This window comes from Sinohyriopsis cumingii, chromosome 9 (assembly GCF_028554795.1).
Source record: "Sinohyriopsis cumingii isolate HCF-2022 chromosome 9, ASM2855479v2, whole genome shotgun sequence".
NCBI lineage: Eukaryota > Metazoa > Mollusca > Bivalvia > Unionida > Unionidae > Sinohyriopsis > Sinohyriopsis cumingii.
This window is the reverse complement of record NC_142969.1, coordinates 98,550,340-98,576,529: the sequence shown is the minus strand read 5'-3', so window position 1 is coordinate 98,576,529 and position 26,190 is coordinate 98,550,340. Positions and strand designations below refer to the sequence as shown.

At 36.1% G+C, this 26,190-nt stretch overlaps 1 protein-coding gene across 1 annotated transcript in view; it reads right to left on the bottom strand.

Moving 5' to 3' along the window:
- Window positions 1-436: 436 nt before the first annotated feature.
- The window catches only part of LOC149792311 (proliferation-associated protein 2G4-like), a 50,473-nt gene continuing 24,719 nt past the window's right edge, over window positions 437-26,190 (bottom strand). Inside the window, exons 9-13 of the mRNA XM_089970885.1 lie at window positions 23,617-23,695; window positions 8,835-8,886; window positions 4,613-4,707; window positions 3,668-3,795; window positions 437-934 (exon numbers count right to left, since the gene is read on the bottom strand). Of these exons, the coding sequence (XP_089827011.1) occupies window positions 818-934; window positions 3,668-3,795; window positions 4,613-4,707; window positions 8,835-8,886; window positions 23,617-23,695 (471 nt within the window). The 3' untranslated portion in view covers window positions 437-817. The remainder of the gene's footprint in view (window positions 935-3,667; window positions 3,796-4,612; window positions 4,708-8,834; window positions 8,887-23,616; window positions 23,696-26,190) is intronic.

Here is a 26,190-nt window from a genome sequence, read left to right as displayed (position 1 = left end):
CTAGTCAGGGCAGTGTAATACAAGTATAAATGGGACACGTGTTCCTAGTCGGAACAGTGTAATATGACATCAACACCTATCAATGGGACACGTTCCTAGCCAGAGCACTGTAATATGACAGTTATCAATGGGACACGTGTTCCTAGTTAGTGCAATGTAATATGACACCTTTAGGCACCAAAGTTTTTTTTATTATATAGATGCGTCTCTCATGGGAAACATTAAAAATGTCAAATAAAATAAGATTACACAAATTTTTGGACTTTTTTAGCTTTAATTTGAATGATGATTCTAACACATTATTGGCTAAATCATGCAGATGAAATAGGAGCTAAGTGACTTTCCCAAGGTCACAATGAGTTAACTGATCCTAAAATTACAAGTCAATCTCACACCATAGTTACCATGGCTCCCCACAAAACAACACAATATGATAGAATCAAAGTCATCGCTTTAATAATCCATAAAATGCCAAATCTTTTTTTTTTTTCAAGAACATAACGTAAATCTAGATCTACAGCAGACCCAATATTAGAAATATTTGATTTTCATCAAGAAATAACCCTGTCAACACCATACATTTGTAAATTAATGTTATCCAAGAATTATATCCAAAGGAAGTAGAGGTAAAAGTCCAAATTGAAGGCCAATACATGACAGGGTCAACTCAACCATCTCCTTTTGTATCGTCAACAGCAAGACTGAGGAAGTATGGCCACTTGTTAAAATACTTTATCAGCTCAAACAGTCCTTGGCGTGTCTCCATTAACTAATTGGTCATTTAGATTTTGCGGTGTGAATCCCTCAGATGGTGCTTTCAATCTTCCTCCCCATCAACTTCTCCGTTGTCATTGGTATTACCTGCAATAGCTTTTCCAGCCTTCTTTTTCTTTTTCTTGGCTGCCTTTCTTGAAGCCGAAGTTGCCAAAAGGTTCTAAAGCAAGAGAAAATATGATAGTTAATAAACTTATGATACACAAATGACCCTAGCTGACATGGTTCAAACTTGGGGATCAACCAGGCCTGCATCCAAAACTGAACATCAAAAGAATGTCTGTTCCCACCACCAGACCCAAACACAGCAATTACAAGTGTAAAATGTACACATTTTGCTATTTCATGTCAAATGACCTTGAACTGTGATGTATATATCGCAGACTAAATGAACATCGCCATTTCTCAAATGTGAAGTAACTATGAGGTTGATATAAATTTGGTTCATGAAACTTGAGGAAGAGAACTTGTCAGGTGACCTACGAAGTCTGGTGTAAACTGAATGCTTGACTCTTTGACATAACAGAAACCAAATAGAAAACATGTCTACTCTAGTAACCATGAGCTTTTAGAGAACTACAGAATGGAGTCCAAGTATAGTCCCCTGGGGAAATAACAAGCCCACACATAGTTCCCTTGAAGGAAATCTATGAAGCACTGCCAACAATGCATGATTACTAATAAGTCTATCTCAGTAAGGCAGTCAGTCCCAAAGTCAATCAATTTTTATTCTGGTCTAACAAAATATTATGTGCTGTCAACTTGGAAAAATGTGCACTTAGAAAGTTCAGAAGTAATGTGCGTGTGTGATTTGGATTTTTAACGTTGTTGTTGTGGGGTTTAACGCCATTTTTCAGCACACGATAGGCTATGCATGTCGGCCAGTATTAATGGTAGAGGAAGAACCCAGGAAAACCCTGGAAAGAACCACTGACCCACGAGAAGCTACTGGCAAGCTTTCTCACATACCCACATTGGCCGAATCCGAGACTCGAACCCACGCAAACAGAGGTGAGATGACAGTGATCCGTAATGGAGAGCACTTTAGACCACTCTGGGCCCTGGATTTTTAATGTAGCTTTAACAATTTTTCAGTCATATCACTAAGATGTCTGCAGTGTGACAGTTTATAGTGATGTCTAGCACTGGGGCATCATGCCGCAGACATGTAGCATGATGTTCCACCCAGTCACATTATCCTGACACCAGGCCGACCAGTCCTAACACTAACCTTTTAATGCTGAGCGCCAAGCGAGGCAGCTGTTTGTACCATTTTTGTAAGTCTTTGGTATGACTCGATCAGGGATCGAACCCATGACCTCCCGCATCCAAGGCGGAAGCTCTAACCACTAGTTCACCAGAGCGGTTAAAGTGTGAGCTAATGAAGAATTGGTAGGGTTATTTTAAAAATCAAATACGTTTACACCTTAATGACCTCCAGTTCAAAACCTCATATAGGTGATCCACTTCTTGCAGGATCTCTCAATTCAATGTAATCATTGTTTTGTAGTTTCAATTTTGTGTGGTGGTGACAATCATGTCCCACCATAAGCAATCCACATACTGACATATGATGTTCAATCTGTGCCATTTTACGGGACGGTGATCATCCATCTTACTTTCACCATGTTTTGCTTGTTGGAACAGATTAATGCATTAGAGGTGTTCCTGTGAAGTTTAGTTTCCCTGGTAAACTCAAATTGACTCTAAAACAAAGCCTTGTTTCAGAGAAAACCCAGACCTGCCAACCCTGATGAGTCTGTCTCAGTAAGGCAACTGATTTTTTCCCCCGTAAGATTGACCCGTTGTCAGTAAGGTGTAACAAAATATAAATAACTGCTATTGTAAAGCTTGAAAACATAATTAAAAGTTTGATGCAGCGACGATAACATTATGTTCAAATGAAAAGTTTGTAAATTATATATAGACTTTATTTACCACTAATACAGTTGCACAAACTTTAGTTCCAAACCCTATGCAACTCAATGGCTTGTTGCTATCTCTCAACTTGATGTAATTCTTGGAATTACTTTTTCCATTTTATATGACAACAGCAATCACATCTCCTGCCAAGAGACGTACCCAAATTGGCATGTGATGTTCAATAAACTTAATTTCCATCTTTTATTCACAATAATCTTAATATTCCATTTTATACTTCTGTGTTGATTATTAACACTTTCTAGAGGCTTATTTTCCATTTTGTTATAAACATGCATCACTTTCAGGACGCCATTAAAATTTTTTTTATGTAATCAAGAAGTTTGATCATGCAGACACTTTGCACAAACAAATAGGTGCAGTTTAAAGCATCTTGGGTGCTGCTGTAAAGTTAGTCTGGTTCCCAAACTAATTTCACTAATTCTAATATGAAACCCGGATCCAAATAAAACACAGATGAATCAATTATCCATTTATTTTCAGCAATGATCATTTTTCTGTAGTTTTTGCTTGTATGCCTAAGTCTGTATTTTAAGGGTATTTTCGTAAGACAGGGTAAAAGCGAAAGAGTTGGCAGGTCTGAAAACCAAATATGAATTTGCAATGATTGTATTTAATATTTTTGGTTACTATTTCCCTAGTCTGTAATTAAAGGGTCATGTCATAAAGACTTATTTAGTTAAATCATATGGGATGACATGTCTGTATTATTATATGGTCTCTACTCTGTTCCCGTCTGTCTGTTCCTATGGCATATGACGAGGTCAGCATCCCCTACAAGGTTTTCTTTATTAAAGACTCTTGTTAATAACAATATGGTACAAGTCTATCTTTCTATCAATCCTTGCATCTGCCTGTCTGATCCCTGAGGTCCTCATCAACTATACTCTACTACATTGGCTACATCCAATACCAATACTAGGCATCTGTTTGTCTGTCTGTCTGTACATACCTTGAGCTGTTCATCATCAATACTGTACTCTGTGTCGTACAGATCTCTTTCAAATGGGAGGCCAGTTAGTTTCAGTGGTCCATTGGGCATCAGAATCAAAGTGAATTTGAACTGCGCCACATAATCACCTAAAAAGAAACAATATAGACTTCATTTTTTTGTTAAGTCACCAAAAAGTAATAAATATAAATACAGACCTGTTTACCCTGACAGAAGTTTGGCAATGCCCGTAATATTAGCCAACAGTTTGAAGTTACTTTTAATAACAACTGATATAAAATTAGTTTTGATGAATCTCTTAATGGATGTAGTTGTTCTTGCCATATATGCTGTCAGATAATCAACTCCCATCCCTTTTCTACCCATTACAATCTGCGAGAATTGGCTAAAGTAATTTTACACTCTTTTCCTTCATTTCAAAGAAGACAATCTTGTCTGTCACTCCTGGCGATGTTAAAACCTACTGCCTTATTTTACTTGCCAACAGTTCATTCACAACATCAAAACTGCAGGCCTGACCTCACTCATTAGTCAACAGACACTTGAAAGTATTGTGATAGAAAATTTGCAAGCACTTCAACGATTGAGCTGAAGATTCTAATCTATGCATATTACTCTAGCATCCTGTGTATTTGTGCAAAAAGGCTGCATTTGAACCATGGCCCATATTTCCATAAAATGTTTATTAGAAACTACAGGAAAATCTTGACACCAAAAAGCTCTGTATTAAAGAAAATAATGCAGTTTTTAGAAAATATTTTAGCGATCTGGAGAGAGGCAGTAATGGGGGGGGGGGAGAGATAAAAAGAGATTACCTCCCTTTCCATCTTGAAATGATTATCAAGCATGGTACATATATTTTCTTGTCTAATTACAACTTCCACCCTTAATTTCCTTTTACTACTGAGAAAATACTAATAGCACATGTGGCCAAAGAATGCAGACCTTCTCTCTCGTACAGGACATTGTAAGGCTGCATTAGCTCATGTTTCACACACTCTACGACTCCCATCTTGGCTTTCCTTTCTTCTTCAAATAACCTGAAAAACAAGTGCAACAAAATTACATGTGCCTCATGAATGGTATAGATCTATATGTATGTATTAAAGACTGCAATGCCTAAACTGGACCCAAAATCACCCACCCCCATTTAGATCAATTTTGTGCCTACTGGTACTCCAAACCAAGTCCTAAATTCTCAAGACATGATATTGTTTGACAACATACACCCAAAAAAATACAATTATATCCTTCTGTCATCGCCTATATACACTTTATCATACACCAACTAATGCAATATCCAGGTCTGTTAGCGATAACCAGGGTCTATTAAAAATAAATTGGGTCTATTAGCAATATCTAGGATCTATCATCAATATCCATGGTCTATTAGAAATAAATTGGGTCTACTAGCAATATCTAGGTTTATTAGCAATAACCATGGTCTTTTAGCAATATCCATATTCTATTAGAAATAACTAGGGTCTATTAACAATAACCAGGGTATGTTAGCGATAACCAGATTAGAAATAACCAGGGTATGTTAGCAATAACCAGTCTACTGGAAATAACCTATGCTATGATAGCAATAACCAGGGTAAATTAGAAATAACCAGGGTATGTTAGCAATAACAGGGTCTTTTAAAAATAATCAGGGTTTGTTAACAATGACCAGGATCTATTCTACAACTGAAAATTTCTATCTCCAATGGAAAAAAAGAAGAAATTTTCTAAACAGAAAGGAGGAATTTCAGGAAAAAAATGATGGTAGGTTTTAAAACTGTGTTGCACAATTTTGAGCACAACCGATACTGCAGAGCAATTTTTTTTAAAAACTCACAAATCATGCAATCACTTAACATACAACAGACAGGAAATATCAAAATTACTGACATATTTTTTCCAAGATCACAACCCTGAGATAAATTCTAAGTTCAAAGCTTTGTGTGAGGGATGGCCATGTGTCTGAGTGGTTTAAGAGCCAGGTGGCCAAGTGGTTTATGGGCCAGGTGTCTGAGTGGTCTATGGGCCAGGTGTCTGAGTGGTCCAAGGGCCTTGTGGCCGAGTGGTCTAAGGGTCATGTGGCTGAGTAGTCTAAGGGCCTAGTGGATGAGTGGTCTAAGGGCCAAGTGTCCAAGTGGTCTAAGGTGATCCCCTTTACAGATCACTCACATCTCACTCATGTCCACTTGGGTTCAGGTCTCAGGCTTGGTCAACCTGAATATGTGAGAAAGCTTGCTGGTAGCTTCCAGTGGATCGGTGGTTCATCCTCCATCAAATATACTGGGCACCATGTATACCAAGCTTTCTCGCATTGGTCAAGGCAGAAAAAGTAAGTCTATGATGTGCTGAAAAATGGCATTAAACCCACAACACTAAGAAAACGTGGAATTCCTGTTGACTGACTTGATTGGCATATATCATATATCTTCATAATACAACCTAAGATAAATTAAACAAAAAAGCTGTTTAGAAAAAGAAATAATTAAAAAAGAACAATAACAACTAAAGAGGCTTAAGAGGGCTAATAATGCTCACCTGCTTTAAATAAGTTGACAAGTCTGTGACAATGAAAATACAAGTGTAAGATGGGAGCAAAATCCAACTGGAATTCAAGCTTATTAATATGCACAAATGTTGCTAACCAATCAGATCTTGCTCTGAATCAAACTCATCCAGCATCTTTACAAATACTGGTGCCCGAGTATCGACAAGCTCAAAGAATCAGATGCAAGGTCATTCATTCAAATGAAAGAATTTCACACATTTACATACTCAACCAAGATCTCGACAGAGGCCTCTTTAGCAAGTTAAATGACAGAGGCCTCTTTAGCAAGTTAAATGACAGAGACCTATTTAGCAAGTTAAATGGCAGACCTATTTAGCAAGTTAAATGATAGAGGCCTAATTAGTAAGTTGAATGCAGAGACCTATTTAGTGTGTTAAATGACAGGACTATTTAGCAAGTTTAGTGATAAAGACCTATTTAGCAAGTTTAATGACAAGCCTATTTAGCAAGTTTAATGACATGCCTATTTAGCAATTTTAATGACAAGCCTATTTAGCAAGTTAAATAACAGAGGCCTATTTAGCAAGTTAAATGCAGAGACCTATTTAGCAAGTTAAATGCAGAGACCTATCTGGCAATTTTAATAACAAGGCCTATTTAACAGGCTTAATGACAGGCCTATTTACAAAGCTTTATGACAGGCCTAGCTACCAAGTTGAATGACAGGCCTAGTTACCAAGTTGAATGACAGAGGCATATTTACCAAATTTAATGATGGAGGCCTAGTTACCAATTTTAATGAGATGCCTATTTGCCATGCTTAGTTTAACTCATTCAGCCCCAGCACTGTTATCAGTATCTCTGCTGCTATGTCCCAGAAGCACTAAGCTGTGTCTAGCTGCTTGTGCCCCGGAGTTTTTACCTGTTTGAAATTTTTTGAAAACATCGTGCACATGCATTCACTCTTACCTTAATTTCTCTACTTATATTCAATTAAAAATCCAAGAAATTTTCACCAAGAGGGTGCTCGTATATACAACATGCTATCAACCATCACCAGCCTGTGATTTTTGTACAGAGTGCTACTCCTCCCTCACTTGGGACCCACTCCCTACCTTAGACCTGACCTTAACAAGCAATGACTAGGCTGGTAAAATTGTCAGGGGTTCCACGTGGCTTCTATGTTTCACCAGGAAGTTTCATGCATCACTTAAGAGCTCACCTTCTTCTGAGATCTGAAAGCCTCTAAGATGGATCCCCTATGTTCAAGAGGAAGGTCCTTTTCTCTTCCTCTTACATGTGCAGTCTACTCATATAGATCTCACAGGATAGCCATAATCATGATAAAAACAGGTGCAACTATAGATTGCCTGATTGCCAATTAGAGGAAGAATGTCAGAAGGTTAGTGCAGACAAATGGAAAAACAAATGACTCAAAAAACTCATAATGAGGGCAACATCTATGACCTTATATGGACTTGATGGCATAACAATACAGAAACCTGTTTCTGGATGCCAGAAATGCATTCTAGATGAATTGTCATTTTCACCTGAAAATCGAGTAGGAAACACATTTTGAAAGCTATTTCTGAATAGATCAGAAAACAAAACCCCGATGATCTTTCATTAACATATTGCCGAGTTGTGTTAGAAACATCATTTTTCATTGGCTATTTGACTCACGCATGAACAGAAGGATAAAAGATTTCTTTTTTTTTCTTTCTTTTTTCTTAAAGAGTGGTCTCAATAAAAAAATAATGGCTTCGTTTAGGTTGCGTTAACAAGTATTTTTTTAATATAGAAATCGTCAATGAATTGCTAAATTTGTAATTTATGTGCAATGTTGATGAACAAGTGATTAAATACGCAAGAAATATTAAAATTTGGTGATTCTGTCAAAATGCACTGTTTAACACATGAACCCCTGGAGGTTTTTGTCATTTTTGCCTGAAAATAGAGTAGGAAACACATTTTGAAAGCTATTTCTGAATAGATCCAAAAACACCAAATCATCAGTAATCTTTCAATAACATACTGCCTAGTTGTGTTAGAAACATCGTTTTTCATTGGCTATTTGACTCGTGCATGAACACAAGGGTAAAAGTTTGAGTTCTTTTTTCTTTTCTTTTTTTTTGCTAAACAAAGACATTATTTTTTGTATAGAAACCACTATTTATTCCAAATGCCCATCTTATCCTACTTTTTGCAAAGGCTCATCTGTCTGTTTGCAGTTCATACCTGTTTGCCTTAGATCTGAGAGCTTTTTTTAAATCTGTATTTTGTAGTGCAACTAGATGTTCCAGATTATTTGTTATCATGGTAAAGCTACAGCTGTCTACCTTTCTATAATACCACCCACTTTAGTATATCATGCATGACCATGACGTTACAGTGATCGGCAATAGGCTTCTATCTCCTGTCCCATTAAGTCGTCGCTAGGGGTTAATGTACATGCATCTCACTCATCAATGATTTTGTAAATGATTCTGACGATATAAACCCCCATTCCAAGTCTAGTTAAAATCAAATCAAATGTATGGACTAGAATGATAACAAGCAAATTGATCTGTGATGAATGATACATGCAGGGCCACATCACATGTTGACTTGACCATACAGTCTTTTGAGCTGATAGTTGCATGAACAATTTCAACTTACCTGAGTGTAAAAGGCATTAGACCAAACTTCTTGTCTGTCTCACTCAGAAATTCTAGAAGGAAAAAAAAAAGGAAGAGTAAAACTTGTTGTACAACTCCTAAGCTATATAGATGAAGCGATGTAAAATTAGGAAATATATAATATACTCCAATTAACATGTGATATGGAATAAACATAATTATGTCCATTCCTGCTTTTATTCACAAGAATCTTAATATTTCTTTTTATTCTTCTGTACTGATTATTAACACTTCTTAAGAGGTTCATTTTCCATTTTGTCTTCAACGTGCATTGCTTGCTGGATGCCATTTTTAAAAATTCTGTAATCAACAATTTGATTATGCAGACACTTCACATGAAAAAATATGTGTAGTTTAAAGCATCTGAGGTACTACTGTAACATTAGACTGGTTCCCTGACTAACCCCATATTTCCGTAGTTTTTGCATGTATTCCCAAGTCCATATTTTAGTGGTCATTTTCATAAGACTATCGGGTAAATCATAAGGGTTGGCAGGACTGATAATGCTTTCATTCTTCTGCAGTAGCTATAACAAGGTTTTCAGGATGGCCACTGCCATGACCATTTTATTAACATCCAATCAGCACAATATCTGGGACCAACTAGACATCAAAAAGCCTTTTAGTGAAAACCCCATGTTGACATGACCATCCATTCAGTGAAAACCCCATGTTGATATGACCATCCATTCAGTGAAAACCCCATGTTGATAGTGAAAACTCTATGTTGATATGACCATACATTCAGTGAAAACCCCATGTTGATAGTGAAAACCCTATGTTCATATGACCATCCATTCAGTAAACCCTATGTTGGTATGACCATCCATTCAACCCCATGTTGATAGTGAAAACCCCATGTTGATGGTATGACCAAGCATTCAGTGAAAACCCCATGTTGATATGACCATCCATTCAGTGAAAACCCGATGTTGATTTGACCAACCATTCAGTGAAAACTCCATGTTGATATGACCATCCATTCAGTGAAAACCCCATGTTGATAGTGAAAACCCTATGTTGATGGTATGACCAACCATTCAGTGAAAACCCCACGTTGATAGTGAAAACCCCATGTTGATGGTATGACCAACCATTCAGTGAAAACCCCATGTTGATGGTATGACCAACCATTCAGTGAAAACCCCACGTTGATAGTGAAAACCCTATGTTGATATGTCAATCCATTCAGTGAAAACCCCATGCTGATGATATGACGTTCCATTGACTAGCAATAACAAGATTACTGAAATGATCACTGTGGTGGCCATATTGGATATCCAAGAGGAACTACTTTTATTACCATGGTTCCTCAAGTTCTTGAAACAAAAGTAGAGATTATTTTGTTTCAAGGTTGACTTGTAACCTTTACTTAATGTAATTAAAAAATTATTTAGAAATGAGCATTAAAAAAAATAAAAAATATTAAAAGCTATTTCTGCTTCGAGACATCCCCATATCATTTGAATAAGACAAAGCTATGTAGTAAACAATGTGTGTAACAACCAAAATACGTATAAATTTTGCATGCAACTCATTTTAATTTACACTCCTTCCTACTCATTGTAATAAACACTCATTATTATTACTGTAGTTATTTCAATTTACACTCATTACTAAACTTATTTTATTTTACACTCATGACTACACTCATTTTAATTTATAATCCTTATTTCACTACTTATGCGCTTACTAAAATAATCACTGAAACCATTTATTATGAAATTGGCATCAGATGCCTGAGGATAGCAAAGCCTGCTTCCTTCGCAATTTGATCTGGACTGACAACATGAAGGCAAAAAGAATTTTGTTTTTAATGCCATTTTTGTTACATGACAGTCTATACATGGTAACCAGTGTATCTGGTGGCAGAAGAACTGTTTTCCTCAACTCTGCTTATGCCTGGTTGTTGCCTTAACATTTATTTCCAATGTAATCCAACAATGGACTGTATATATAATGCAGTCATTGACAGAACACCAAGGGCATTGGATTCTGCATTGATAATTATGCCAATAGCAGTCGATTTCCAGTTATTTACTATTGTTGTTGTTATTGTTTTAGGGTTTAACGACATTTTTCAGCACAAGATAGGCTATACATGGCAGCCAGTATTAATGGTGGAGGAAGAACCTGGGAAAACCCCGAAAAAGAACCACCGACCCACGAGAAGCTTCCGGCAAGCTTTCTCACATATCCACATTGGCCGAGCCCAAGACTCGAACCTACACAGACAGAGGTGCGATGGCAGTGATCCGTGACAGACAGGCCACTAGGTACTTACTAAGGTCTGAAAGTACAATTCACCACAAAGGAAAGCTGAGGGTCTCACAGGTTAAATTTGATGATAATGCTTAACTTGTTCCAAGTGCAAACCTCCATAAAATAAGCTAAGATTTATCAAAATACATTTTCAATTACTTTACATATCAAAATGAGGATGGGGGAAGGTATGAATTATTATTTTGTCTGTAAAATTAAAATAAAATCACTAGCTGTGGACATGTATACTCAGTGTGACGCTATTCCCAAAAATAAAAGATGCCAATATAGACCTGACTATAGGGGCAAAGAGTCTACCTGATCAATATAATTGCTTGAGCGCTCAAGCTGACCATACAAATGTTATGGGTAAGCACCCAAATGATCTACACAGCTATTCTATCTCAACTAACTGACAAGTTCAGCAACCTCCAAAAATCCAGTGGGAACCCTGCATTCAGGACTATCAAAGCAACAGAATGAATGTGAGGAAAGATTCATGGCAAACTTCCATGTATTTTATGACAAAAGCAATAAAATTAAGCCAACAGATTCTCAAAAGCTCTTTTAGACGACTACCAACAGAGCTATAAATAGTATTTTATTTCTTTTCTGTTAATTTATTCCCCCTTTTAAAATGGCAATGCCTACTCTTTTTCGATTTTACAATGGTCATGTGACCTGCATAGAGGGGAATGTTGAAGTATAATGACCTCAACCTCGAAGACAGCAGGTCATAATTTGATGTACCACTGTAAATATTCATGCAAGGTCAAAGGTCAACCAAGCATGCCAAGAACTAGTGGAGAGGAAATACAACTTCTATTGCTTTCCTGAATGATGCAAATTACTGAAATATAAAGATAGGTACGGCTGATGTGTTTTAGTTGTACTTCACTACATTGCAATTCATATGGATTGGTAATTATCTTTAATCACTTTCTTTTTATGGAATTCTTTAATCACTTTCTTTTTATGGAATTCTAATTGATTTCCTATTGTCTAGCTTGGTAATTATCTTTATAATCACTTTCTTTTTATGGAATTCTAACTGATTTCCTATTGTCTAGCTTGGTAATTATCTTTATAATCACTTTCTTTTTATGGAATTCTAATTGATTTCCTATTGTCTAGCTTGTAAGATCTGACCTTTTAACTGCTGCTACATGGCACCAGTCCATCAGCTGCCATCCATATGCTGACACAAAAAATAGACGAAAACATGATACGAGAAAGAGTACACATGTACAGGGTTTAACGGCACATGAACACAATCCTGGCAATCATAAGCTTAGGTACAAAAAAACAAAAAGCGTACAAAGCAAAGATAAAAGCCCTTAGAACAGGTAAAATGAGAAAACTACTAAGCAATGTGAGGAATAGATGTGCATGATCAGAACATGCACTTGCATCATGGGTAAATGCAGGTGCTTGTTTCTATCAATATAAATCAAGCTTTATAGTAATTATTTTAACTGTTACCATCGTATTTGTTAGTTCGAAGGTCAAAGTGGGTCTGAGATGACTTGCCTATCTGGCATTTGTTTGACAACTAAATGTAAAAAAGTCAGAGATAAAATAATAGTATGATACATTCTGTTTAAATTTCTCCAGTGGGGTTAATTCCATGTTATAACAAATGTTTTCATGTTATAACAAATAAACATTTCTTAAGTTTCTCCAGCTATTTTATCTTCATCCTTATTTAGGACAGCTTGGCATTACAAAGTCTGCATCCAACTTTTTTCAATGAGGAGAAGTCATTCCAAGATTTTTCTAGTTTCAGTAATGCCACTCAACTTTTACAGCAGATTGGCACAGAGCTGCCAACCCTCCAGACTCGCAATTACGTTAAGAGGGATAAAAATTGGTGACTTTTGAACACAATCAGTGAAAAATTATGCCACTACACTAGCTCCATCCATTTTGATGGTCAGTACTGCATTATATGAAAATCCAAAAATAAAAATAAAATTGTAAACTAATCAAATATACAAATTTATCTGCAGCCAAATTTACTAATATATACAAACTTCACGCTATTTGTCATGATATGATGTTGTGGCAGTCTTGAAATTCCTCAATCAGGCTATGGTAAATTTGTTTTGAAAACAGTTCAGGCTTCTTGCCTGCTGGTTAATGTTGGTGTCTAAAATGGTTGCAAATTTTCAGCACCTAATGAGGCCCTAAAGACAGTCTTAATTTTTCTCACAACAGAAATAACTCTTTCACGGTCACTGTTGCTGATCTGAAACTAAGAAAGACAGGTCATGTTCAACTAGAAAACTCACAAATAATGCTTCAGCACTGGTAACTTGCAGGACTTGATTAGATTGCTATAACAAGTGTGTTCAGCATCTTCCAATTACGACTAGACTTCATCATGTTACACTGGCTGCCATACAACAGATGATGAACTATAACAAAAGTGTGTTCAGCATCTTCCAATCCCAACTAGACTTCATCCTGTTACACTGGCTGCCATACAACAGATGATGAACTATAACAAAAGTGTGTTCAGCATCTTCCAATCCCGACTAGACTTCATCCTGTTACACCGGTTGCCATACAACAGATGATGAACTATAACAAAAGTGTGTTCAGCATCTTCCAATCCCGACCAGACTTCATCCTGTTACACTGGTAGCCATACAACAGATGACGAACTATAACAAAGGTACACGTGGCCTTGTGATCAGGTGAGCTAAAACACTAAACACTAATTGGCAAATCCAATTAGCATCTGGTACAAAAGTTATTTTATAGATTTGTTCAAGTTTTTCAGGTTTATAATAGTCACAGAACACTGGTCATTGTTGCGTTGGTTTCAGCTGCACTTTTAACACATTTTGGCTATATCATGCAGAGGAATGGGAGCTAAGTGCCCTTCCCAAGAACAATCCGTTGTAGCCAACCATAGTACGTTTCAAACCTGCGACCCTAGGATTACAAGTCTGATTTGCTACCAAGTGAGGTATCACGGTTCTCACATTACTTTCAATGTTATTCAGTTAACTCGCATCTGTTTTGTTCATATGCTGGGATGATTCTGCTATAATAATTATGTCACTATAGTTTTGAACATCTGAGGACAAGTTAATAACCACACAGGACAAGACCTTTTTTTTTTTTTTTACTTTGTTGTAAACCATCAACAAAGAATGTAATTGTATAAGGGGTGGGGGGTGGGGTGGGGAGATTTGGATTTTTAATGTAGCTTTAAATTTATGAGTTGTATCGTTATGGTGTCTACAATGTGGTAGTTTAAAGTGATATCTATCACTGGACATCACACTGCAGACATGTGGCATCATGACCCACCCAGTCACATTATCCTTAAACCAGCCAGACCAGTCCCAAGAGTAGCATCTTAATGCTGAGCTCAATGTAAGGCGGCTGCTAGTACTGTTTTTATGTCTTTTGGTATGATTCGGCCTGGGTTCGAACCTGCATTCTCCCAGTTCCAAGGCAGATGCTTTAACCACTTAGGCCATAGGAGTGGTCCCAATTGTGGCAAGGATATTTTTGCCTTGTTTTGCTTATTACAGCCTCTTGCACCTCTAATGAAAAATCACCCATCCACATAATTGTGAGCAAAATGCCCATGCCATTTCACTCTGGTAATTGCGTGTCCACCCACTGTGAGCAAAACATCCATTTTGTGTCTCTCTTGCTATATTATAATCAGCAAGTTGAACGAAACTGTCCCCAAGTCATAAAACAAATTCTATACCCATGCATGTACATTTTAAGCTTCTGAGAACAGCTTGCATCATAAACACTGTATGTCAAACAAGCCACAACTGCCAGAAGATGACAAACACAATTTAAAGGGCACACACACATATTGAAATATACTCTTTTAATGAATTCACTCGGCTTTTTTCTTACTCATTTATTGCAGCTTTACAGAAAAGAAACATGTCCAAAACAGAAGAACAATACAGTTTCCCTGTAGTTTACTTACTCCTTTTTAAAAAACAAAATCAAATATAAACTACCACTCTTTTTTCATTTTACAATGGTCATGTGACCTGCATAGAGGGGAATGCTGAAGTATGATGACCTCAACCTCGAAGACAGCAGGTCATAATTTGATGTACCACTGTAAATATTCATGCAAGGTCAAAGGTCAACCAAGCATGCCAAGAACTAGTGGAGAGGAAATACAATTTAATTTAATATGTAATGTAGTATGTGCTTTCAGTATCATTTTTGGTATGCATAATGTAGTAAGTGCTTTCAGTATCATTATTGGTATATATAATGTAGTAAGTGCTTTCAGTATCATTATTGGTATCTGTAATGTAGTAAGTGCTTTCAATATCATTATTGGTATGTAAGTATAATGTAGTAAGTGCTTTCAGTATCATTATTGGTATATATAACGTAGTAAGTGCTTTCAGTATCATTTTTGGTATGCATAATGTAGTAAGTGCTTTCAGTATCATTATTGGTATATATAACGTAGTAAGTGCTTTCAGTATCATTATTGGTATGTATAATGTAGTAAGTGCTTTCAGTATCATTATTGGTATATATAATGTAGTAAGTGCTTTCAGTATCATTACTGGTATGTGTAATGTAGTAAGTGCTTTCAATATCATTATTGGTATCTGTAATGTAGTAAGTGCTTTCAATATCATTATTGGTATATATAATGTAGTAAGTGCTTTCAATATCATTATTGGTATCTGTAATGTAGTAAGTGCTTTCAATATCATTATTGGTATATATAATGTAGTAAGTGCTTTCAGTATCATTATTGGTATATATAATGTAGTAAGTGCTTTTAGTATCATTATTGGTATATATAATGTAGTAAGTGCTTTCAGTATCATTATTGGTATATATAATGTAGTAAGTGCTTTTAGTATCATTATTGGTATATATAATGTAGTAAGTGCTTTCAGTATCATTATTGCTATCTGTAATGTAGTAAGTGCTTTCAATATCATTATTGGTATCTGTAATGTAGTAAGTGCTTTCAATATCATTACTGGTATGTAAGTATAATGTAGTAAGTGCTTTCAGTATCATTATTGGTATATATAATGTAGTAAGTGCTTTTAGTATCATTATTGGTATATATAATGTAGTAAGTGCTTTCAGTATCATTATTGGTATCTGTAATGTAGTAAGTGCTTTCAATATCATTATTGGTATCTGTAATGTAGTAAGTGCTTTCAATATCATTATTGGTATGTAAGTATAACGTAGTAAGTGCTTTCAGTATCATTATTGGTATATATAACGTAGTAAGTGCTTTCAGTATCATTTTTGGTATGCATAATGTAGTAAGTGCTTTCAGTATCATTATTGGTATATATAATGTAGTAAGTGCTTTCAGTATCATTACTGGTATGCATAATGTAGTAAGTGCTTTCAATATCATTATTGGTATCTGTAATGTAGTAAATGCTTTCAATATCATTATTGGTATGTAAGTATAATGTAGTAAGTGCTTTCAGTATCATTATTGGTATGCATAATGTAGTAAGTGCTTTCAGTATCATTATTGGTATGCATAATGTAGTAAGTGCTTTCAGTATCATTATTGGTATCTGTAATGTAGTAAGTGCTTTCAATATCATTATTGGTATGTAAGTATAATGTAGTAAGTGCTTTCAGTATCATTATTGGTATATATAACGTAGTAAGTGCTTTCAGTATCATTTTTGGTATGCATAATGTAGTAAGTGCTTTCAGTATCATTATTGGTATATATAATGTAGTAAGTGCTTTCAGTATCATTACTGGTATGCATAATGTAGTAAGTGCTTTCAATATCATTATTGGTATCTGTAATGTAGTAAGTGCTTTCAATATCATTATTGGTATGTAAGTATAATGTAGTAAGTGCTTTCAGTATCATTACTGGTATGCATAATGTAGTAAGTGCTTTCAATATCATTATTGGTATCTGTAATGTAGTAAGTGCTTTCAATATCATTATTGGTATATATAATGTAGTAAGTGCTTTCAATATCATTATTGGTATCTGTAATGTAGAAGTGCTTTCAATATCATTATTGGTATGAATAATGTAGTAAGTGCTTTTAGTATCATTATTGGTATGTGTAATGTAGCAACTGATTTCAGTATCATTATTGGTAGGTATTAAATTTTAAAGTTAAATGCATTTAGCAATTAAAGTCTTATCGCAGTTAAGCCAGAAAAGTCTTTGTGAAAAGTCACTTCGAACTTTCTTCATTCATCTCCGCCGATGTCAGTGTAAACTTCAAAGGAACAGCATTCCAACCCAGTGAAACTGATGTGGGTATCTTAACACGGTCCTTAGAAAGTAAACATTTGAGCTACCAACCCTAACCGCTTGGTAGGAAGCTATGTCCACTTATCATATTTTCAAAGGGAAATTGTCACACACCGTCATACAGAGATTCTCAGCTGTCTAAATTTGATGAAAGGAATTATTTCTTTGGGAAAGATTAGGGACCACTACCTACGATTGGGTAGAATAAATTAGGACGTACACTTTAGAGCAACCTGACTTTAAAGTGACGACCCTAGTCAAAATTCGTTAGTCTGAAAATTTCATAGAAGAGGAAACTTAGTCGACTCCATGGAGGCATAAAGATTAGTGCTTTCCTCGCGAAACAAGCTGGTCGTCGTGTAAAAGAAAGGCATATTTAGTGCTAGGACGCACAAGTCCTGAAGGAAGGGAAAAAATCAGACAAGGAAAAGTTTCTGAGAGGAAGACGAGACAGTCCAAAGACAGGAGTACAGGGAAAGAAAGAAAGAAGGATGAGGCCAGAATAAAAGGACTAGGAAGTCCATGAAGGGGTGGAACCTAGAGTTTAGGAAGGATGAACTAGAAGACGTTGAGATATGGTCAAAGTGAATGAAGGTGATGCAATCGATCATGGACATTGCACTCTTTTCACCTCTCGTTATAATGATTAACAAATCTATATTGGACATACCTGTTAAATTCTACTTATAAAATCTAACTTGAATTGCAGTTGCTGGTATTAATTTGTTCTGATTAAATTTGTTATTTTCTTGTCAAAAGGTGGCTCATATTGTTTTATTTCTTCCCAGTATTCTCGCTCAGTTCTCTGTTGAAATTCCATTCTTCTTTCATTCTCGCCAGGCTATAATATCGAGGGAGGCCATCCTCTGGATAACGCCAGCCAAACCCAATTAACCACCCCTCTTTCTAAGAGGGCGACGTTACAATATTTAATATAATTATTGGTATATATAATGTAGTAAGTGCTTTCAGTATCATTATTGGTATGTATAATGAAGTAAGTGCTTTCAATAGCATTATTGGTATGTATAATGTAGTAAGTGCTTTCAGTATCATTATTGGTATATGTAATGTAGTTAAGTGCTTTCAGTATAATTGGTATATATAATGTAGTAAGTGCTTTCAATATAATTGGTATATATATAATGTAGTAAGTGCTTCCAATATTGTTACTGTTGTTGTAGGGTTTAACACCATTTTTCAGCACACGATAGGCTATACATGGCGGCCAGTATTAATGGTGGAGGAAGAACCCGGCAAATCCTGGGAAAGAACTACCGACCAACAAGAAGCTACTGGCAAGCTTTCTCACATACCCACATTGGCTGAATCCGAGACTCGAACCCACGCAAACAGAGGTGAGATGGCAGTGATCCGCAATGGAGAGCGCTTTAGACCCCACTCAGGGCCCCTATCAAAGAATGTAAACATGAACAGTATTCCTGCCTCATGTTAGTTATCATACATCTGCCCCTTAAGCAAAATTGCACATCTGATCTCTTCTGGCCAAAAACATCAATGTCATATCCAACATGCCAAACTGTTACCTGCACCTTGTCCAAGACTGCCCCCAAGTCTGCACAAGGAAAACAAAATTGGCACTTTTGTTGCATTTTACAATGGTCATGTGACCTGCATAGAGGGGAATGCTGAAGTACAATGACCTCACCCTCGAAGACAGCAGGTCATGATTTGATGTACCACTGTAAATATTCATGCAAGGTCATAGGTCAACCAAGCATGCCAAGAACTAGTGGAGAGGAAATACTACTTGACTGGATTCTTTTATTGCCAACCTGATCACAACAACTTACTGAAATACGAAGATAGTTCACGGATTATACTTGTCTGTATTACTACATCATAAATGATAAAGAATGTTACTTTAATTATCTCTTTCTTTTAAAGGAATTGTGGTTGATTTCCAATTGTTTAGGTCAGACCATAATCACTGCCACAAGTCCTCAGTTCATGCATTGTGTAGGAGATGACTTCAATCCAAAAATTAGCACAATACATACTATACGAGTAATTTAGTGGCACATAAGCACAATCCAGTCTATATAGTGTCAATAGCTCAATCAACAACAAAAAAGCAGTAAGATAAAATGGACACAAGTAAAATCCTGAAAATACAAAGCGAAAGATGGCCAAACTTGTGAGTAACTGTGAAAAAATGGCGTAAAAAGAATTATGAGAAATGTGAGAATAAGGCAGATTTGTGAAAAAGAGGCACCCGTTTATCACCAGGAAATGTAGGAGACATGCAGACCTGACCTGAAGAGATGCAAGAAAGAGTCACATAGACATGTCAAGTCACATAGACATATCAAGTGGAAATGTGAGAAAGGCTTGCAGACTTACAGGGAAATGTGAGAGGCATGCACAGGCATATCATGTGGAAATGTGAGAAAGATGATGATGGAAATTCCCACACCTGTCCCACCTGATATGCAATGCCCCTGATATCACCATGAAATAAAATCATGCTACACGTACTGGTTTGCTGAAAATGTCAGGTTTCATGTTATAAATAACTTTTTCAAAAAAGAGAGAAATATGGCCTTACTTTCTACATATCTGTTCCATGCATAGGCATAGTTTATGATCAGGGACAATTATGCTATAATTAGGTAACTATGCATTTACACATCTGCTGTACAATGCAGGTTACCAGATAAACATGACCAGACTATGTGACCCTGTGTTAAACTTGCAGCAAAGAATGTAAACATGACAAGAGTATTCTTGCCTTGTTTCAATAATCGTACATCTGCCCCTCTAGCAAAATTGCACATCTGCTCATCTGCAGAGACATACAAGGAAACATGAAAAAAGCATACACAAACTTGTAAGGAAATATCTATTCATTATGGTGTTTACACTTGTTCTGACCCTTTGTTAAATAAACAGATGTAATCACCAGTATAAATTAGTAATCATATGAAACAACCAAAAATCATTTTGTTTTTGTTGTTTAGGGTTTAAAGCCATTTTTCAGCACACAATATGCTTTACATGGCAGTCGGTATAAATGGTGTAGGAAGAACCCAGGAAAAAACACCACCTTTGGAAGCTACAGACAAGTTTTTTCACATACCTACATTGGCCTAGCCTATGACTCAAACCCATGCAGACATTAGATAGTGATTGGTAAAAGTGAGTGCACTAGACCATTTGGTCACTCAGGCCCCCAACAGGCCCTAATATCATTTTGTACCATACAGATTATCATTGGCATGGCAGACTCAATTATCATTTCTATATTAGGAATTAGTGATCACATGGCATAATCAATCGTCATTCTTATAGCATATCAGGAATTCGCAATCACATGGCATAATCACATTATATTTCTCTATAGTATATTAAAATTAGCAATCACATGACATAATCAATCATCATTCTTATAGTATATTAGGAATTAGCAATCACATGTCACAATCAATTATCAATCTATAGTATATTAGAATTAGCAATCACATGGCATAATCAATTATCATTTGTATTTTAGAAATAAGCAATCATATGGCATAACCAATTATCGTTATCTATAGTATTTTAGGAATTTGCAATCACAAGGCAAAATCTAATATCGTTTTACATAGCGGAGTTTATCAATCACATGGCAAAATCACATATCATTTTGATTTACAGAGACTGGCAAACACATGGCACAATCCAATATTTTGCATGGTAAAAATTGTCCGTCCTGAAACAAACTGACATCAATGCTATTCAAGGCAGGCTTGAAGACATACATGACTAAACTATGTGATCCTGCGTTAAGCTTGCAGCAAAGAATGTAAACATGACAAGAATATTCTTGCCTCATTTGAGTTATCATACATCTGCCCCTTTAGCAAAATTGCACATCTGCTCACTTTTGGCCAAAACACCAATGTCATCTCCAACTTGCCAAACTGTTACCTGCACCTTGTCCAAGACTGCCCCCAAGTCTGCACAAGGAAAACAAACTAGGCACTTCTGTTGTATTTTACAATGGTCATGTGACCTGCATAGAGGGGAATGCTGAAGTATAATGACCTCAACCTCGAAGACAGCAGGTCATGATTTGATGTACCACTGTAAATATTCATGCAAGGTCATAGGTCAACCAAGCATGCCAAGAACTAGTGGACAGGAAATACAACTTGACTGCATTCTTCTATTGCTTTGCTGAAAACAACAACTAACTTATCTGTATTACTACATCATAAATGATAAAGAATGTTACTTTAATTATCTCATTCTTTAAAGGAATTGTGGTTGATTTCCAATTCTTTAGGTCAGACCATAATCACTGCCACAAGTCCTCAGTTCAAGCCTTGTGTAGGTAATGACTTCAATCCAAAAAATAGCACAATACATACTATACGAGTAATTTAGTGGCACATAAGCACAATCCAGTCTATATAGTGTCACTAGCTCAATCAACAACAAAAAAGCAGTAAGATAAAATGGACACAAGTAAAATCCTGAAAATACAAAGTGAAAGAGGCCCAAACTTACGAGTAAATGTGAAAAAAATGGGGTAATAAAACTGATGAGAAATGTGAGAATAAGGCAGATTTGTGAGAAAGAGTCACCCATTTATCACCAGAAAATGTAGGAGACATGCAAACCCTACCTGAAGAGATGCAAGAAAGAGTCACACAGACATGTCAAGTTACATAGACATATCAAGTGGAAATGTGAGAGAGGCTTGCAGACTTATTGGGAAAAGTGAGAGGCATGCACAGGCATATCATGTGGAAATGTGAGAAAGATGGTGACGGAAATTCCCACACCTGTCCCACCTGATATGCAATGACCCTGATATCACCATGAAACAAAATCATGCTACTGGTTTGATAAAAATGTAAAGTTTCATGTTATAAGTAACTTTTTAAAAAAAGAGAAATATGGCCTTACTTTCTACATATCTGTTCCATACATAGGCATAGTTTATGATCAGGGACATTTATGCTATAATTAGGTAACTATGCATTTACACATCTGTACAATGCAGGTTACCAGATAAACATGACTAGACTATATGACCCAGTGTTAAACTTGCAGCAAAGAATGTAAATATGACAAGAGTATTCTTGCCTTGTTTCAATAATCGTACATCTGCCCCGCTAGCAAAATTGCAGATCTACTTGCTCACTTTTGGCTAAACATCAATGTCATACCTTGTACAAGACTGCCAGCAGACCACCCCCCCCCCCCCGCTCCCCGGTAAAACAAATCTGCCCTTTTGCAGATCACGGCCTACATCATAACAATTCTCCTCACATCAGACCATTATTAAACAGTACCTCATTAGTGGACACCTTTGTATATAAGACACCTGCTAATAATGAACAAGATTAATGGATTCTTTTCCTATTCACTCACTATTTTATCTTTGTTAAAAGGAAACCTATCCACAAATGACAATATTTTGTTTGTAGTTCATTTTTATTTTATTTTTAAAAAAGGTCTATTTCGTTAAGGTTTTACAATGGTCATGTGACCTGCATAGAGGGGAATGCTGAAGTAATGACCTCAACCTCGAAGACAGCAGGTCATAATTTGATGTACCACTGTAAATATTCATGCAAGGTCAAAGGTCAACCAAGCATGCCAAGAACTAGTGGAGAGGAAATACAATTGGATTCTTCTTTTGCTTTTCTACACCACTTCTAAAAGTACCAAACTGGTCATAACTGTGATAGATCATGTCCTAGGGAAAACACTGGATTCAAATCGGCTCAGCCATTTTACAGAAGGATTACAAAAACAGGTTTTCCACTCACTCCCTTGGGGAAACACTCAAGGCATCTATTCTGTAATTATATATCCAAAAAAATATCTGTATCAAGTTTGACTAAAATTGTTCTCTGTTGCACTGGAAAAGTTTCAAATAAATTTAAGCATATGGTTTCTATGCAGGTCACAAAAGGAATCCACACCACAGCTAGGAAGGTAACTCAGACATAACTTTAAACACTTTAATAGAGCATTCCCAAGAAACATTTCAAGCAAGTCTTGCCAAAATTGGCCCTGCCATTTTGAACCATTTCAAAAATAGTTATCTATTCTGACTGCTAAAGCAGCCACCCAAAAAAACAATTTTGGTTGAGAATGTTTACAGGCAAATTCCTATCATGTTTGAAAATGGCCTTGTTGTTTTTGAGAAGCTGAAAATGATGCATACCATAAGCCCACTTGGCAGCTAAAATTTTTTAGTGTCACTTACGTCTTGATGCTTTCATCTTTAGTTGATATATAATGTCTTTTTTCTTATAGACTGTGGTTCTTGTGTCGAGTTCTCGGCTCTGAAAAATGCAAAACAGATTTGTCTAGTTCTCAGCTCAGTAAAATGCACAAGAGATATTCTTAACATATTTAAAATCACCGTAACTCAAATCAGTCTTGCATAACAAGAAGCCTTTGATGTTGCATAATCAATATTACAGTTACTTTCATTACTGCTTCTTGTCACACCTTTTATCTCTTAAAATTTTCTTTTACCCAATTTTAGACCATGAGGGTTGCATATAACCAACACTACACAATCTGTTTAGACCATGGATGTGGCCCATGTCCCCCAAACTACACTATCTTTATTTGGACCGGGGGGGGGGGCAACGTGCATGTACCCAAACTACATATCCTCAGTCTGGACCAGGAGGAAAGGTGGTGCACGTACCCCAAGCTACAAATTCTCAATATTAGGTGGGAGCACATGCAAGCAAGAAAGCTGTTTAAAAAGAGTAATGATAACAAGATTTTCAAGATTGCTGGCATGGCAGCAATGTTGGCTGTTCAGAACAACATTTTCATTTAAGGCAAAATATATATCAAAATAATTCTTTTACTCAAAACTAATGTTAATACCAGCATACCTCTACATGGAGAACCAAAAATATGATTTTTTATGATGTTTAAGATTAGAGCCATTTTCTTTCTGGACACACTGTACATTATAAGATCTTTCAATTAAAACCCATTGTCAATAAAACCATCTGTTTTGGCAGAGTAGTGACAAGATCTTTAACATGTGTCAGCCACACCAGACCAGCATAATTTTTTTACTTCAAACTAGTCAATACAAGAAATCTTTAACATGTGGTAACCATGTCAGACATGCAGCATTTTTACTTCAAACAAATTTGACAATACAAGAAGTATTTTACTATTAAAAAACCCCATCATGATACAAATATTTATTCAAAAGAAGTAGCAATGGCAAGGATTTCAAGATGGCTGCAACAAAGGGACACCAATACGATTTAAGAACATCCTGACCTTGGGATGAATATGTCTGTCAAGTTTCATGACAGTCATGATTGTTCCGTGGTAGTGGTCAGGGTTAAAAGTGAAATTCAATTTGAAAATAATGGAGGTTTTAAAATGAAAATGAATATAAAGTGAAAATTAAGAAATAACTAGCAAACAAATACCTGCAAATGCTAAGAATTTTGTGCACTTTCTCAATCACATGGCTAGCCTAAAACAAAGGAGTGACTTAAACAGCATTTCTATGGGGTCTAGGAGAGCCATTCATCATTTTTTTTCAATTGCTTAGGCTATTTTTTTCCTTTAAATTTATACTTCCTTTATTGTTTTTAAATTTTTTTAAAACAGGTTTCCAGTCAAAATGAAATGGGGGGGGGGGGGCCCACTTCTAACCCTCAGCAGTGATAATTCCTGCTAACAAAATGAGGATTGGACAGACACAGGCCAATGTGACAGCTCTTCTGGTCTTCAAGTTAAATATATAAATTATGATTATACTAAAATCCCTCTAAAGACATAAAAAAGCCATCAAAGCATTTAAACTGTAGCAGACCTGCCAACCCCAACGAGTCTGTCTCAGTAAGGCAGTTGTTTTTTTCCCCTGCATTATTGACCAGTTTTCATTAAGGTGTAACAAAATATCAACAACTGCTATTGTAAAGCTGGAAAATGTAATTAAAAGTTTGACGCATCAACAATATACATCAAGTTCAAATGAAAAGTTTGTAAAGTACGTGGAGACTTTATTTACCATTAGTACACTTGCACAAACTCTAGTTCCAAACCATATGCAGCTCAATGGCTTGTTGCTATCTCTCAACTTAACAATTCTTGGAAATTCTTTTCCATTTCACATGACGATGGCAATCTTATCTCCCACCACAAGACATACTCAAATTGGCACGCAATGTCCAATAAACGTAATTGTATCCTTTCCAGCTTTTATTCACAAGAATCTGAATACTCCTTTTTATTCTTCTGTGTTGATTATTAACACTTTGCAAGAAGCTTATTTTCTCTTAATCATGCATCGCTTTCTGGGCGCCATTTTTAAAAATTCTATAATAAACAGTTTTTAATCATGCTTATGCTTTGCATGAACAAATAGGCGCAATTTAAGCATCTATGGTGCTGCTGTAAAGTCACTAATTCTAAGAAGATGAAACCCAGATCCAAATAAAACACGGATGAACCAATTATCTGGATTTTTCGGCAACGATCATTTTTCCATAGTTTTTGCTAGTATGCCATAAGTTTATATTTTATGGGTAATCTTTATAAGACTTACGGCAAAATCGTAAGAGTTGGCAGGTCTGCTATAGCAGCCATTAACAGATGATGTCTCTGAATTTGTAAAGATTTTCTCCATACCACACATATGAGTAGTCCCTTGTAATTTCATTGGCCAAAGCTAGTTGTTTTGACACATAAAAACCATACCCAGTCGGTTTGACATGCGATAAAATAAATGGCACCATTTTGTCAAGTCTTGCAAATTTTCATGACAATATGTGGGGGGGGGGGGGGGGGG